The sequence below is a fragment of the Lissotriton helveticus genome, chromosome 5_1 (assembly GCF_964261635.1).
Source record: "Lissotriton helveticus chromosome 5_1, aLisHel1.1, whole genome shotgun sequence".
In the NCBI taxonomy this organism is placed as follows: Eukaryota; Metazoa; Chordata; class Amphibia; order Caudata; family Salamandridae; genus Lissotriton; species Lissotriton helveticus.
Window position 1 is genome coordinate 1,583,476,639 of NC_136065.1, and position 17,436 is coordinate 1,583,494,074.

Here is a 17,436-nt window from a genome sequence, read left to right on the forward strand (position 1 = left end):
TGACCCTGATAAAGCAGCACTGATACCACACACACAATCCCCAAACGAGAGACGCTCACTCATGGAGGGAGTAAGGACAGTGCCAAGGATTCTCCAACGCACCCGCACTGCAAAGGGGTAACACTGCTCAAATATATGTGCCAACATCATGGTGACTTCAGAACCTCACCTCGCCCATTCACCGTGTCCTCGTGACCTGTGGATGGCGCAGTGCACAGGTCACACTTTTTTCTGCCCGGAGTTTCAGGTTGTGACATTTCTCAGTCAGACTTCCTCTCATGCATGTAATCCACACTGCCCATTCCACGAAACTCTTTTATTTCGAAATAGGCTAACGAAGGGCCTACGTCAACAGCTGTCAGCACTTCCTCTAAATAGAGATAGAATCAGACAAAGTGACAGGGGAAGCGGCTGACATTTTATTCCTCGAGGGCTCCTCAAGCTGGCTCTGGCAGAGGTGCACAAGATGGCATTTCCACTCCTCCTCCTATTCGTCGGTGTTGTTTCAGGTAAGGAGAGCTCACAATAATCTGCTGCTCTCATTCAAGACTCCTTTACTGTTTGCTGTGTCATGTTACAAGCATTTGTATGGCACACGTCTGTCGTTTGTATGGCCTTGTGTCACTTGCAGCAGTCTGCGGTAACCCACCCTCATGGTTGTGGGGTTCCTTGTTGACCACTCTCATTGTGACGTAGTGTTATTTTGTCAAGTGTCTCTGACGATGGAATGTTCATTCATTGGCTTTAATGTAAGGACCAATTCCGATTGGAGCTCTGAGGTGAGTGACTCTGGGCGAGCCGTGGGACTTTGCTTCCCTTTCTTTTAATGAGAATGAACAGTCAGCTATTATCGCGACATTGGGGTGGTGTGTATGCACTGCTGAGGCAAGAGAGCTTCATTTCCAACCGGATGGCTGTGGTGCCATGTTGTATGTGTGAGGCTGGGGGGCCTGAAGCATTCTGATGTTAACTGGGCACATTCTGTGTGTCTATAATGTATTGTTCCGTTGCAGTGTTGGTGTGGCATCTCGTTGCCAACTAGATGGCTTTGGTGCTGTGCAGTGCTACTGCGGTAAAGTATGTGTGACGTGTTCTAATGTTGGTGTGATATATATATGTGGTAGCTATTGGGGCACATTCGACAAATATGAGATGTAGCTATTGTTGCATTGCGACACATGAATCTCACATAATAATGCAGTATATTTAAGTGCTGGGTTGGAGGAATGCTTGCGGTATGGGGCAGAGTGCCACACACCTTTCTACGCGTAGCTTTGTTAACTTTGGAGGCCAGGCTTTTTCTGTCACTCCGGGCCCAATCCCCGCTGCTATTGAAAAGCAGCTTCTCACAGCACTTCGATCAAGACTTCTTCTAAGATCTTTCATCTCTGGGGCTTCGGCACACACGGGGTGGAAGAGGAGGAGCAACACAAGATATCGCTTCTCAGCGAAGTGCTAGTTGTATTAACTGCTCACGTGCCTCTTACTGTCAGGGGGCTTTCAATGTATTCCATGATGAGCGAATGCCAAGAGGAGTGGGATTTGTATCCATTAAATGATGTAAGTTCACATTACGTTATTGGGGTAACTCTAATGTGAAAATATACGGTGGTCAAAAATGATCACTTCCACTACTCTAATGATTGCGGGGCATATGTACAAGCCAATGGTAGAGTGCGGAGCTACGCCAAATTATGCAGCACTGCGCTCCGCCATTTCTAAAAGTCAGAGATACACCTTATTTACAACAATAAGGGGCACCCCTGTGATTTCCCTTGTGCTGTCGCTAAAAATAGCTGCATAGCGCCAAAGCAGGCACCATTGTACCAAGGTGAAAGGTGTGCCTGCGTTGCAGGGAATGATTATTTATGTGCAGGAAGGTGTTCCTTCCTGCACATAAACAATCTTTCATGGTGATTTGTTATTTCAATGTGTGCTGCATTCTACAGCACCCATAGAAGTAGCAAAACGTCATTATTTAATGATTGTTTATGTGCAGGAAAGGACAAATTCCTTCACATGAACAATCATTAACCCCTTCGGTGCTCATGACGGAATGGTTCCATCATGAGCATCAGTGCTCCTGTGCTTATGACGGAACCATTCCGTCATGTGCACAGGCGCACAAAATCCCTCTGCTGCAGACAGTAGAGGAATTTCCTTTTTTAACATTTTTGCCTCAAGAGGTGTGGAAGAGCTTCCCTAATCTCCCATGGCTTTTTCTTTGATTCAATGAAATGACGATTGCGCCCATGGGGGAAATAGCCCCTTATCTTCCCCTTCACCCCCGGGGGCAGTAAGCCCACTAGGCACCAGGGATTATTTATAAAAAAAAATGCGTGGGTTACCTGTGTAGCTCTCTATATGTTCTGTTACCCAGAATCCCTTGCAAACCTCAAACATTGTAAAAAAAAACATTCTCCTTACATTTCTGTAATGGAAAGTTCTGGAATCTAAGTGGATCCACAAACTTCCACCCACTGAGCATTCCCCAAAGTCTCCCAATAAAAATGACACCTTACTTTTGTGGGTAGGCTTAGTGCCCATGACAGGAAATGGCCCAAAACGCAACGTGGACACATAACATTTTTCCATCTAGAGAAACCTACCAATCCCAAACATTTCTAAAAACTAGACACCATGGTGTGATTTGCATGTATTCCCCAACCTTTTCCTACCCAGAACCCCCTGCAAACCTCAAATTTAGCTGAAAAGAAATCACATTTTTCTCACCTTACTGTGTGGGAAAGTTGTGGGATCACCAAGCTGACACAGATTTCCCACCACCTAGATTTCCCCCAGGTCTTCCGATAAAAATGTTACCTCGCTTGTGTGGGTGGGCCAAGTACCCGTGGCATGGAAGGGCCCGAAACCTTTTGTGGAGACATCAAAATTATCTATCATAAAACTACCTGGTTTTGCAAGTGAGGCACCCAGAGGCGTAGCTAGAGCTTGTGGTGCCCGGGGCTACCTTCAGATTGCTGCCCCCTGGGGCGGAGTGCTGGGGAAAAAGAACGGCGAGCACCTGAAAGAGGTCAGAGAGACACGTAGTATCGCCACTAATAGTCAGGTGAAGCTCACAACTTCTCCTCCACAGGCAGCCCACTGCTAAGCTGAGGTCTAGAATTGGGTGTAAAAGAACTTACTTAGGACGAAACAAGCAAAAACGAATCAATTCCTGTGCTCGTCATTCGAAAATGTACAGTAGCTTGAGGCATGTTACCTACCTATGCCTTCCAAAGCTAGAAATGGAAAAATTGAAGAGTAGGCACCCTGTACCAGAGTACCTGCTTGTTTCTGGGACGTGCCTGTACTCTGTAATTAAACGCACTACGTCACTCTTGAGAAGTGCCGGTACTCTCCAATTAAAGGTATTACGTCACTCTTGAGAAGTGCCGGTACTGTCCAATTAAACATATTACATCACTCTTGAGAAGTGTATGTACTCTCTGTCTCAAAATATAAAAGTTCCAGTACTCAGTACCTGTCCATTTAAAGCACTGATGCCTTCCTACAACACAAGTGCTAAGCAAAGTGAGTACACTCAGGTCTACTTTAGTCTTCACTATCCCTCGAATAGCAGCTCAGCTGCTTTGTTAGTCTGTCAGAAGTGGGGCGGAGTGGGAGACGCCTTATAAGCCTGACATGGTTTTATTCTGCCGTTTGTGGAGTAGTTGTTGTCCCTTTTATTGAATGGACTTGTCAAGCGAAATTAACTTAATCTGTACAATCTTTGAGTTTCTATCAAAGGATGGCCCTGCCTCTGGCACCATTCAGTCAGTGCCAGTAAATAATAGTATTGCCTCGCTCTCTATGCAAGTTTTACCGAAGAGGTAAATTCCACTGATGGAGCACTGAGATGTTTCAAAGCATTCTGACCTGTTGTGGCACTGTTTATGTCCCTGTCTGTTGTTCTGTCTGTTTAGTCTCTGCTCACCACCCCCATAGGCAGCCATCCCCAAAGAGGAACATTGGAGGCTTCTGCTCTGGGGAAGTGAGGCCTGTGATAGGTAAGAGGATGAGCAGAGAGGGTGTCAAGCTTCTCATGGGGGAGTTCTGTTTTGCCGATACGCCCTCATCTGCAATAGAGAATAATTATTTGAAAAATAGTTTGAGAGGATAACAAGATCTGATGTTCCCCAACTGTGCCCGAGAGACACTTGGGATGTGGAAGCGAAACTGGACATAGCATGGGACAAAGAAGGATGTGGTGTTCAAAAGAACCTAATGAGGGAAGGTGTTGGCTACTGAAATATGCGCCGCACCTCGATACTTTTCGTCATCATCTGTGTGTTCATCCCCTCTGAAATAGACAGAATGGCTTGAAAGGGACTCTCAAGCATGAAACAGGATATTTAGTAAATAGTTTCCACCAAATACATTGATTCTCGGCAGAGTACTGTTCTAGCTAAAGCCACAGAACACTTTGGAGTTGAGAGGTTTGTAAAACTTTTCATGCAAGTGAAGCAGGTATGCTGGACGCCCCTGCACAGCACAGGGAAGAAAGAACATCTTTCACTTTCACTTTATAAATAAATAAATAAATAAATACTGCCTAAATCTTGCCCTTGAAAATAAGTTCTGACCTCCCCCACTTCTTTGTATAGGACTTGTGAACTGCCACTCACCAAAGATCCTTTCCACCCCTCTGAAACACGTTTAAGCTCCCTCTTACCTCACTCAGCCTCCAGTACTCCTGGTGGAAGCCAGGGTCTCTATGTACGGGTTGGTTCTCTTCTGCTGCAGCAGCAAATACCCCAGCACTGCCATTGCCACAGACTCGACTCATCACGAGAGCGCGCAGTGGTGGAGCGTGTGACGCATCACTGCTATGTTCTCTGCGCAAGGGCTGGCCAAAATTATGTCCAGGGCCGTCATTGGTAGCGCTGGCGTGCTAAATGATTGACATGATAGACGGCCTTGGGAACCACATGCGAGGTTATGACGCGCACCGCACCACCATCACTATGCTAGGTGGTGCGTGGGTGCCCTGCAGCCGGTGCGCTTGCAGTAACATAACTGCACGTCACATGTGCAGACAGGACTCTTCAGCGACAGACTGTCAGCCGCACGTGTGGAGGTGGGTCAGTGACATGTATGTGTCAGTGTCCCCAAATAATAAACGCTGCCGCCACGTGCCACTAGGGCAAAGAAACAATCTGGATGCTGCGGAATCGATCAGGGACAATCGTTTTAACAATGAAGGAAACCTTAATTAATCCCTCAAAAAAGAACATTTCTTTAAAAAAAACATGTATTCCTAGTGTGGACGAACACACACCAGTCAATGAACTAGTTATAAATCATTTTAAGTATATTTGTCAACAGAAAACCAATTATCTGAATGTACAAACCTCCCCGTGTTAATTATTCCGAACGGGGTTATCTGAAAAGGGAAACTGAAAAAAGGGGGGGGGGGGAGGGGTCAGAGTTAAAACGGCCCAACTTCTATTCCTGCCCAGTCCCACCTCTGTCATGTCTTCTCTCGTCATTGTAACTATCAGGCGGGCACACCAGGGGAAGCAACGACCAAGGATGCTAAGGAGTCCCGCACACTGCTGCATCTCAGTGCTGCAAGCCTGGCCTCCTGCTGCAGAGCCCCCTCTCTCTAACTTCAGAAGAGGGCAGGGGGACCTCATCTCTCAGCAAAGGATACTGATGTGGCTGTGCTGGAATATGGTTTTGACGTTCACAGCTTCAGAGCAAAAGGACAAGCACGCCGTTGCGGGATCTAAAATTGTAACAGCCACTCAAACTGTTTCATCTCCAAGTTGATCTAATTGCTTAGTTCCATTCCTGTGACTTCGTCGTTTGTTGTCGATGTTGTTGTTTTTACTTACAATAGGTAAATGGAATTTAGGAAATAAACTAAAACATAATTACAATCTGCCAAAACACACAAAATGATGTAAATGGCGGCTTACCAGGAGATTATTTCAATGGCTGCATAACCTCGACATCCGCGGAGACTGGCGCCAACAATGCGTAACGCGGAAATAAACGTGCTGCATAAAGAGTAACTTACGTGTTAGCCATAAACAACAGAGTACAGACAGATATCTATCAGATCAAAAAATGCTCCGAAGTGAGAACAGACTCGGAACCGTCTGTCTAATTAATGGTAATTCCAGGGCGGCTGAAAGAAGCCGGGGACAGCAAATAAAATAAACTCTACTGACGAAATTGAAATAATAAAATAGAAAAGAACCACTAGAGTCGTGCAACAGCCGTCCGCTACCGCCCCCCAAATAGTGCTGCCCCCACTGCCCCCTCCCCCAGCTACGCCACTGGAGGCCCCTGTGTTTTTGGTCCCGGGCTCGACGACCATCTAGGAAAACCTACCAAACTCAGACATTTCTGAAAACTAGACACCTAGGGAAGTTCAGGGAGGTTTGGCATGGGTGCACCCACCAATGATTTTCTTCCCAGGATCCCCAGCAAACCTCAAATTTAGCACCACAAAAATCACATTATCCTGACATTTCTGGCTGGAATCACCGCACCGGCACAAATGTCCTACCACTCAACGTTCCCCTCAGCCTTCCATGCATAATGATACCTCACTTGTGTGGGTGTGCCAAGGGTCTGCGACTGGGAAGGGCCAAACACATGGGGATTGAGGGTATAGCCCAGAGAACTCTGAGCTCTACATGTATTTTTTTAATTCATTTTTAGGCGATTTTGCATTTTGTTTTATTCATTTATTTGTTTACTTACCTCTGTTGGGCCGTATTCCAGAGTTTACTATCCTCCACCCTGCCCGCCCCCGCCTTGTGTCACTGTCCAACAGCACTCCCACCAGGAGCCGCTACTTCTTTTTTTTTGAGTTTGAAAAGCTTTATTGAATTGAATAAAACAATGTAAAACATCAGTACAACGTCATAAATAAAGAGCAGCAGGAAACAAAATAGTTATGGAGAATAATGTGCCATCATAACAAGAAAAGCCCCAAGGGGGACAACACTATACATATGAAAGAATGCTTTTATAACTTTTCATTTTGTGGGGGAACAGAGAGAGAAAGAGAAGGAAAGAAGAAGGAAAAAAGGGGGGCAAGGGAAAGGGAACAGCAGTGAAAAATAAATGATAAACAGAGTAAAGATGTACAAAATAATAAAAGTATATAAAAATTGTAATAACAGTAATACTAATAATAACAATAACAGGTGATCATGAGGCACATTTAGATAAATAGTCTGTTAAAGGGGACCAAAGTTAATCACGTTTAATCAACATCGGAATAGAAGAAGCACATGCACGATCTAATCTGTGATGATGGCAGAGTAAATTCCACCAAGCATTATAAACCACATTTTTGGTATCTTTCCAGTTAGTTGTTATGATTTGAAAAGCAACAGCAATACAGAGATCAATAAATTTACGAATATGAAGCGGGACATCCCAAACAGGGGCCAAACCACCCAGAAATACAGAAGAAAGAAGAAAAGGAACATTAGTGGACAAAATCTTGTTAAGTGTACACCAAATGTGGGACCACATAAGGTGGACCTTAGGACAAAGAAAGAACATGTGAATCAAATCACCAGAAGTGCATGAACAAGACCAACACTTCTTAGCATCTAGCAATTTAAATTTGAATAAGTCACAGGGAGTATAAAATAATCTATTATAAAAAAAAGTAAAGGGTTTGTGTGGTGCTAGCAGACCGGGAGGTGGAATGAAGTTTGGACCAAATAGAGTCCCATGTAGGTGAGGGAAAAGTTTGATTAAGGTCTGATTCCCAGAGAAGTTCGAGGTTAGTTTTAGGCCTATCAGAAAGTGGGGGGGAAAGTAATTTATAAATAGCAGAGGCCTTAAGGGGAGCCTGAAAGTTTGGTGGAGAGGCAAGAAGGGGGGGTGAAGAGGGAGAAGGGATGTGTTGCAAGATAATAGTGGATAGTTTAGGTAGAAGTTCGTGAAAGTGTGCACAGTATTTGGTAGAGATACCAAAGGAGTCACGAAGTGCTGAAAAGGGTAATAAGGAATTGTTAGAAATGAGTTGTCTATAAGTGAGAATTCCTTTATCGATCCATTCCTTCCAAAAGAGCGCCCGATTACGAAGTTTAAGAGATTTATTATACCAGAGTGGGGTATTCAAATGAAGAGTAGATGGGACAGAGAAGGAGCGGAAAAGGGCAAGTGTTAAAGCTTTGGAGTGTTTAAAAATAGGTGAAAGCAGCTTAGGAGGTGGTTGAGTGAATTGGAGGCAAGAAGAAAGGAGAAGGGGTGAAGTTGAGCCAATTCCAGAGAGCTCCAAGTCGTAGTAGGAGGAGATGAGGTTTCGAGAAGGAAAGGCCAAATTTGCTTGAGAGAAAAAGCAGAGTGAAAGCGTGAGATGTTGGGGAAGTTAACACCACCAAGATGTTTAGGTTATTGAAGACGGAGAAGAGAGACTCTGGCCTTACGCTTATTCCACAGGAATTTGGAAAAAAGACTATTGATAGACTTAAAAAAGAAATGGGGGAGAGAGATAGGAAGCATGGAAAGACAGAAGTTCACGATAGGTAGGAGCATCATTTTAATAGTAGAAAGACGACCCCACCAGGAAAGAAAAAGAGGGGACCAACGCTCTATAAGAGAAGAGAGCTTTGTAAGTATATCGGAATGATTAAGTCTGATAGTTTCTCTAATGGTGTTAGCATATAAGACACCAAGGCATTTAATAGAGCCAGAATTCCATTGGAAACCGGAGCCCTGAAACATGTGAGGAAGACAAAATTTATTGAGGGGAAGGACTTCTGTTTTATCGATGTTTAATTTATAAACAGAAACTGAGGAGTAATCATGTAGTAAAGAAAAGAAAGCAGGGAGAGCAGTAGCAGGGTTAGAAATGTAAAGCAGAATATCGTCGGCGTAAGCAGTAAACTTAATCTCCACATCTTTATAAAGAAAGCCAGAATAGGAAGGGGATTGACGAATTTTCTCAAGGAAAGGTTCGAGAGCCAAAATGAAGAGGAGGGGGGAGAGTGGACAGCTTTGTCTGGTACCTCTATGAAGGGGAAAATAATCAGATTGCATACCATTAATCCATATAGAAGTAGAAGGAGCAGAATAAAGCAAATGAACTAATTGAAGAAAAGTGGGACTGAAACCGTGCCAGCGCAGGGCACCAAACATAAAATCCCAATGGACACGGTCAAATGCCTTCTCGGCATCTAGAGTAATGGCCGCCAAAGGACTATCCATTTTAGCAGAGAGATGAATGATATTAAGAAGGGTCCTAGAATTGTCTGTAATGGATCTTCCCTTAACAAATCCGGATTGATGAATGTTGACCAAATCGGGGATGATGGAATTAATCCGTAGAGCCAGAAGTTTCGCATATAATTTACAATCAGTATTAATGAGAGAGATGGGTCGATAGTTCTTACACAGGGAAGGGTCCTTATCTTTTTTGGGGAGAAGAACAAGCATAGCTTGCGTGAAAGAGCCTTTAGATTCACCAGAGGAGAGAAAGTGATTAATTAGCTGGAGCAAGTGAGGAACCAGGACAGATTTAAATTGTAGAAAGAAACGCACAGTAAAGCCGTCAGGGCCAGGTGTCTTATCTTTGGGGAGAAGAGAGAGGGCAGCAAGAATTTCTTTTTCTGAAATCGGGGCATCAAGAGAAGAGAAATCCACCAAAGGAGTAGGAGGTTTAGGGACAGAGTTAAAGAAAGAATCTAATTGCTCTACTGAAGGGGAAGACTCAGGGGTATAAAGAGAAGAATAAATTGAACAAAGCAATCCAGAATTTTGGCATCAGAAGTTTGGGGCGAGCCTTGTGAATCTGTAATCGAGACAATTTTAGATTTCTGTTTTTTAATTTTAAGGTAATTTGCCAGAGCCCTGCCCGCTTTATTACGACCACCATATATCTTTGCGTTAAATTGAAGAAGCTGATTGGAGGCCGATTCCCAAGAATGTTTATTAAATTGCATTTTAGCAGTAATGAGAGAGGATAAAGAATCCGGAGAATTAGAAGTGTGATAAAGATGCTCAAGTTCTTTGATGCGTTTTAGATAGGAAGAAGCCTGGGAAAGCGCTTTCTTTTTTTTACGTGACACAAAATCAATAATAGAACCCCGAGTAGTGGCCTTAAAAGCATCCCAGAGAAAATGAAAGTCAGAGGAAGAGCGAGAGTTAATAGTGAAAAAGTCATCCATGAAATGAGTGAAATGTTCAATGAACGTGGTATCAAGTAAAAGGGAGTTATTAAAGCGCCATCTGCGGGCCTGAGGCAAGGGAGAGGGGTAATCCATATCTAAAATAACCGGGGCATGATCTGAGATGAGGATAGAGCCTATTTCTGAGTTGGTCATAAATTGGAAGGCATGGTGGGAGAGAAAAATATAATCAATACGGGAGAGGGAATTATGCACAGGAGAAAAAAAAGGAAAATTCCAGAGAGTCAGGGTGGGACAACCGCCATGAATCTATAAGGGCTCTGGAGGAGATGGATCTATGGAAGGACTTTTGCATTTTATTGGGAATGTAACGAGCTTGTGATTTGCGGTCCAAAAAGGGGTCCATCAATTGATTACAATCCCCCCCAACAATCAAATCTTCATTAGCATTAGAAGAGAGAAGGGAGGAGAAATCATTCCAAAAGGAGGAATCAATGCCATTCGGACCATAGACATTACAAAGAGAGAGATGAACATTATTAACATTACAATCAAGGAGCAACCATCTACCGTTAGTATCAACAGTTTCATTTAGAATTTGAACAGACAATGCTTTATGAAATAAAATAACAACACCATTCTTGTGATCAGTAGCAGGAGAGCAGAAAACATCCCCAACCCATTGTTTACGTAACAACGATAACTCCTGTGTAGAAAGATGTGTTTCTTGTAAAAAGGCAATTTGACATTTTAAACGAGCAAGATGAGATAAAACACGTTGTTTCTTGATAGGGTTGCGAAGACCCTTAACATTCCAGGAAATTAGTCGAAAACCTTTCATAGGAGGAGATTAAGGGAAAAGGAAAAAGAGAGAGTAATACAGGTAAGAAGAGGGAATATATAGAGAGATTGGCAAGGAGAGATGAAGACAAGCCAAATATAATAAAAAGAGGAACGATGGAAATAGAAAAGAAACCCAAGTAGAGAGAGCGGAAGAAAAAAAGGAGCAATGCCACATGAGAAGGTGCGATGAGACGAAGTGACGAGATAGAAACGGAGGAGAAAAAGAAGAAGTGATTAAGAACGCAGTGCCAAAAGGAAGGTGGAAAGAAGTAACTCACAACTAACATGATGAAATAGAAAAAGGAGCAGAATAAACTCCAAACATAAAAGGAGAGAGATATCAAAGAAAGACGATACAATACCAGCATAAGGAGGTACAGAGGGGGAATGAGAGAAAATGAGAAGAAGGGATTAGAGGAACTAGTACCATTGCAACGGAGAAGAGGAAAGAAGAGTAATAGGGGAAGGGTGAGTGAAGTAAAAAATGTTGAGAGAAACCAAAAAGGAGAAGGAAGGAAAGGAAAGGGAAGTAAGTAAGAAGGAAGAAGGGAGCCAAAAGCTACCCTAGAGAAGACAGCAAGAATAAAGATGGCGAGAAGAACCAAAAAGACTCCAGCCATACAGAACACATAACAAAAAGAGCAATGAAGTGAGAGCGGGAGCAGCGAGAAAAGACGACCGTACAAGAAGAAAAATATAAAGGTCGAGAACACAGTCCGAGGAACCAGAAGAAAAGAAGACTAGAAAAAGAAAAGAAATACAAAGAGAACCAAGGACCGAGCACGACATAAGAACAAATGAAGGAGACTTACCGAACAAGTATGCAGGGAATCAGCGTACTGGGATGACGGAAACGAACGATGACACAATACAATGGAGAGGATGGCAAACGGAACAACAGGAAACGGACCTAAGGAACGATAAAAACCGAAGAGTGAGGTGATACGAACGGAGACAACAAGTCAACACATGGTAGACAATAAAATAAACACAGAGGCAGAGACATTGTAAGCTAAGAGCCGCTTTGCTCCATGGAATCGTCTCTGTGGGAATGGATGAACCTGCGGAGATCAGCCGGATCCTCGAAACTGTAAGACCGATCCTTGTATGTAACCTTGAAAAAGCAAGGATGAATTAGACCATATCTAGCGTTCATGGAACGAAGCATAGGCCGCAGGTCCAGAAATTCTTTTCGACGCGTCGCAGTCGGTTTGGAGACATCCTGAGAAAAAAATAGTTTGTGGCCTGACCATAACAGTTGCTTGTGTTGTTTGGCTGAGTGGAGAATAGTCATGAGGTCAGAATAGAGAAGAAAATAAGCAATAATGCCTCTAGGTTTTGAAGATGAGGAGGAGTTTTTAGGACCCAGACGGTGTGCTCGTTGAATATTGACATCCACATGTTTAGGCATACCAACAATTGGTAAGACTTGAGTCTTCAAAAAAAGGATGATGTCAGACCCTTCAGAATTCTCCGGAACACCATAAATATGTAGGTTGTTGCGTCTATTTCGATTTTCCAAATCTTCAGACGTTTTCTTGAGGACCTGAACCTCCTTAGTGAGATTGACCAGTTTGGCGGCAATATCTTGGGCGTCACTGATTTTTTGCTCAACATCAGTAACCCTTTTGTCAAGATTAGACCACTTGTCATCCAGCCTTTGCAGAGTAGCAGTGGTGTCTGCAATAAAAGGGCGAATTAAGCGAAGTTCTTCCATAAGGTCCTCAAGAGTGACAGGAGGCGGAGACTTGGAAGGAGATGGTGGGTCCTTTTTGAGGCGTTTGCCCACAGGTGTAGGGTCCTTACGTGAGGTGGAAGCAGCATTGGAAGCTTTTGTAGTATGTCCTTGCTCCATATTGGCAAAGCCAAAAAAAGAGGAAGATTAAAGGCATAAGGTAAAATATGAGCAGCGGACCGTGGGATGAGGGCTGAAAAATACCAAAAGGAGCAACGAAATGCTGAAAGAATGTGCCAACGGGAGTCTGCAGAGCACAAAAAGAAAGTTGGAATGGGCCCAGGAGAGGCAAAACCGCAACAGAACAATGTCAAGACAAGTGTTGAGGTAAATAGTAGAGGCCAAGGTCCGACGACAGAGGGAAAGCCAAGAAAAGTCACCAAATGCCACAAAAGAGTTCAAATGCCATTAAAAACCATTGGAATAGTAAAAAAAACAAGGCCATTGGGCGATATTCCTGAAGTGGGAACATTCTGGGTGGTTGAGAAGCAAAAATATTAAAAAACGATGAAAAAGAAAAAACAAAATGGCGGCCGTTTCCGAGGTAATTGCATTTACGCAAAAAAAATGCCCAAAGCAGTCAGAAAGCATGCAGAAACATACCCAGGTGTTAGGGGGCAGTTCTGACGCTGGAAACGGCCGTTTCCGCCAAGAAACGCCTTCTATAAACGGAGCCTTCGCAGCAGAAGCGCCGCCGAAATCGCGGAGCTCAGGGGGGAGCGGCCATCTTGATCGCCGCGTCGCGCGCCCTCCAGGAGCCGCTACTTCTAAAGTCTATTAACTGCAACAGGCCTTACTAAACCACTATAAACTCTGCAATGGAAACCAAAGGCATGTGCTAACAGAAGGCTGTGTCGGAAATTGGGCGGGTTGGTCTAGTGTCTACCCCCTACATGGGTTAATGTTTTGAAATGGGTACAAAGGCACTCTGCATAGTTTGGGGGCGGGCAGATTCTAGTCTGTCATGCAGGGAGGTGGGGAGGGGGGTGTGGGTTGCTTTTGCCTGGTTTTGTTAGAAGTTGTTGTTTTGTAGACGATCAGCAATGAAATATATAAATGAAATGTTGCATGCTCAAACAGGAGAGGACTTACCCCCCTCTCTCTCAGGTTTTCAGATTACGCTGATGGGTCGAAAGGAAGGCCTCTACGAGCGGCTATCCTGTGGAGAGGGGATACTCGCATACTCACCATTGCGTCCCGAAGGGGGGCAACACGTAATCCCTGTCCTGTAAAAGCATCTCCTGGGAATTAAGTTAGATAGGTAACATTGCGTCAACCTAAGGACTTAGGGTTCTCTTCTGGAATGTGATCGACCTGGGTAATAAGATAAAAAGGGGGGAAGGTCCTTCAGTACTTAAAAAGATACTCACCCTAGGTGGTCCTGCTGCAAGAGACCCATGTCCAGGGAACACAGTACGGAGCATTAAACAGGTGAGGTTACAAAATGATTGCCCATGCAGGCTACACGTGAGACTCCAGTGGGGTGGGTATAGTGATACGCTCCTACTTCTTTACCATGCTCAAGAGTACACATGATGACAGGGGTCCCTTTGCAACCATAACAGGCAGTTAGGAGGGACAACTACTCAAAATAATCTTGCTCTATGCTCCACCAAGGCTGCAGACACAGTTGTTCCCTGACTTGGAAGCTCGCCTCCTTGATCTTCCAGAGGGCATCTTGATTATGGGAAAGGACTGTAATGCATCTCTTTCATTTGAAATCGATGTCTGACTGCGCACCCTTAAGAACATGTCAGGCACTAATCTAATCTAGGCCTCAAGGATATATGGAGGGCACTCAATCTGACCACCCGACAGTACACCTATCACTCAGGAGCCCATGGTACCCTCTTCCGTATTGACTATATCGTTACACTGGCACATTTGGGCGTGTGATTCCATGAGGCACACCACTTGGTGCATGGGATATCAGACACTTACCCAGTGTGTATCAATTATGAATAAGGGTGGGCAGAGCTGGTGTAGTGCCTCTACGCGTAGCTCCATGGAGTTTGAAAAAAACTCATTGGAGCTACGCTTCGTTCTGCTCCACTCCCTCCCCCGTCCCAAATTCTTTAAAAATGATAAAAGAAGGCACTTACCTTCGTGTCAGCCACCTCCTCTGCCTGGCCGCTCTCCTTCCTGCTCCTCGAGCGTCCTTCTTCAATTAAGAAAACACTATGTTGTACGTCTTGCACATGCACACTCGCAAGACGTACAATGTAGTGTTTTTTTCTATGAAGAAGGACGTTAAAGGAGCAGGAAAGAGAGAGGCCAGGCAGGGGAGGTGGCTGACACGCAGGTAAGTGCCTTCTTTTTTCATTTTTAAAGAATTTGGGAGAGGGCGAGGAAGTGGCTAACTCTTCTCCGCCACAGAGATGGAGTTTTGCCTACCTCCTCGTTCTCAACAGAGCGCGTAGTAGCCAAATCTCCACAAACTCCGCTGGCGGAGCGGAGTTACCCTCACATTTCTATGTGACCATGTAGGAAAGTTTCCAGCTGGAGCAAAATACCGAAGGCTGCTGACGTGTCTTGCGTGCCCGGGCTAAGGGCCTTAGTTGCCCAGTCAAATACGTAAGCCAATCTTCAAGTGACTTGGCTATCATGAGTGTCACCCAGTCAGTAGGTGTGCATTGGTGGGAGCACACCTGGGCCTCAAGATGTGCCTGAACCTAGTTGGGCCATTTCCACTACCCAGGGCTCAACCACACAACAAGGCCAACCTTATAGCCCCCTGGTTACCGTTCTTACTGTCGCCGCCTCTCTTTCCACATATATAGGGCAACAACTGAGTATTTAGATTGAGGGGGGCCTCTGGTCTCTTCTGGCCTCTTCCGGTCTCCAATCTCCTCTCACTTCAAAAACCCTGTGTAGGGCGACAACTGAGCAGGAGATTTACAAGCCCCTTGCGTAATTTTTGCGCCGCAGTTGCGTCACTTTTTGTGACGCAGCAGCAGCATAAAAATGCGGCCCATTTACAACGTGACGCATCTAGGGAGATGCTTCACGTTGTAAAGCCCTGCGTCACATTATACCTGCGTCAGGTATAATGTATGCAGGGTGGACATTCCAACGCAAAAAAGCCTTGTAGAAGTGATGCAGCAAAATCTACTAGATGTCACTGTGCCACTTCTAGGACTCGACTGCGTAAAATTCGTACGCCTGCTTGAAGCAGGCGTAAGGAGTGACGCAGCACAATGAGGACAGGCATTCCCCTGCATTGCTGGAGTTGCGTCGTGCTTGCGACACAACTCCAGCAATGTGTGACTTTTGCGTCAACAGATGCATCAGAATTGCTGATGCATCTGTCAATTCTTGCGCTATGGTGCGCCGTATTGTGAATACGGTGCATCCATAGTGGCGCAAGGTTTTTTCTCAAAGTTACGCAGGGAAAGTGACGCATCTTCATAGATGCGTCACTTTCTTGGAAATCTGACCCTGAGTATTTGAAGTATGTTGAAGCGAGGGTACTCACCCTTGCCTTGAAGTTAACTTGGATTGTCTGCGCTTTCATGGCGTCCTATTTGTGGATCCTGGGATGTACTGTTAAGCCAGGGGGTCATTGCCCGGCTGGTCTAGACAGCAACATGCAATGGAAGCTGGTAGGGAACAGGAGTGGCGAGCGGGGCAGGGGTGTGGGGGGTTGAAAAATACATATTAAAAATGCACTTACCTTTTCCGCCGCCCCTCCTCTGTCTCCGCTTCACTTCTCTTCCTAATTCCAGTCCGGAAGAAGCTACAGGAAGCACCCGGGTACACAAGCTTCCCAGAGCCAATCATAACACTGCAACGCAGTGTTTTGATTGGTTGGCCCTCAGATAGGGACAGGGAACCTGTGCATATTCTCCGTCAGGCTGTGCATTACAACCTGGTGGGGAATTTGCAAAGTGTACATGAATGTTTGGCCGGGCAAAACATTCATTCCGCAAATGCCAAAATTCACAGAATTTTGGCGTTTGCGATCGCAATTGGGCTTAATGGTATGTATGAGAGAAAAACTGACTTCGCAAAATAAGGAATCACAAAATTGGGAATCGCAATTTTTGCGATTGCATTTAAGGAATCGCAAATTGTGATTCCTTAAATGCAATGTAAGAAGCACAGAAAAAGTGCAATTAGGCCTTAAGGAATCTCAAATTACCACCAACTTCAAGTTGGTGGTCATTTGCGATTTCTTTGAAAAATGCATTTTTTTTGCATTTTTCAAAGTGCCATGTGGCGCACATACATACCCCTAGGGCATTTATGTGTGCCACATGTGCGCACATGCACATTTTAGGGTTGCAACAGGGTGTCCTTTTGACACACTGGCACCCTTGAAATTGCATTCTCAATTTGCGATTCTCTAATTGAGATTCGCAAATTGAGAATGTCTTCCCATTCATTCCTATGGGTCTCCTAGCCCATAGGAATTAATGGGAAGGTATTCCTGATTTGCGAATCTCAATTTGCGATTCGCAAATAAGGAATATGTAGGATTTCCTAAATTTTGAGAAAATACTACTTACATTGCATTTTGCGATTCTCTAATTGCGATTCTCTAAAAATCGCAATTTGAGAACCGCAAAATGGTTTCTTCATACATATGCCCCTAACTCCCTAGTTATACTCTATTGAACAGGCTTCTGGATGAAGCAAAAGCTAGTCTCTTGAGAAAAGGATTGCCATTCATACCCACATCAAAACAAGATTTTGTGAAAATGAAATTAAAACTATTACAATTCTTTAGGAAACCACACTTGAAAATGTTTT

At 44.4% G+C, this 17,436-nt stretch overlaps 1 protein-coding gene across 1 annotated transcript in view; it reads left to right on the forward strand.

Moving 5' to 3' along the window:
- Window positions 1-377: 377 nt before the first annotated feature.
- The window catches only part of LOC144755620 (CMRF35-like molecule 1), a 164,590-nt gene continuing 147,531 nt past the window's right edge, over window positions 378-17,436 (forward strand). Inside the window, exon 1 of the mRNA XM_078644741.1 lies at window positions 378-509. Coding sequence (XP_078500867.1) covers window positions 467-509 — 43 coding nt within the window. The 5' untranslated portion in view covers window positions 378-466. The remainder of the gene's footprint in view (window positions 510-17,436) is intronic.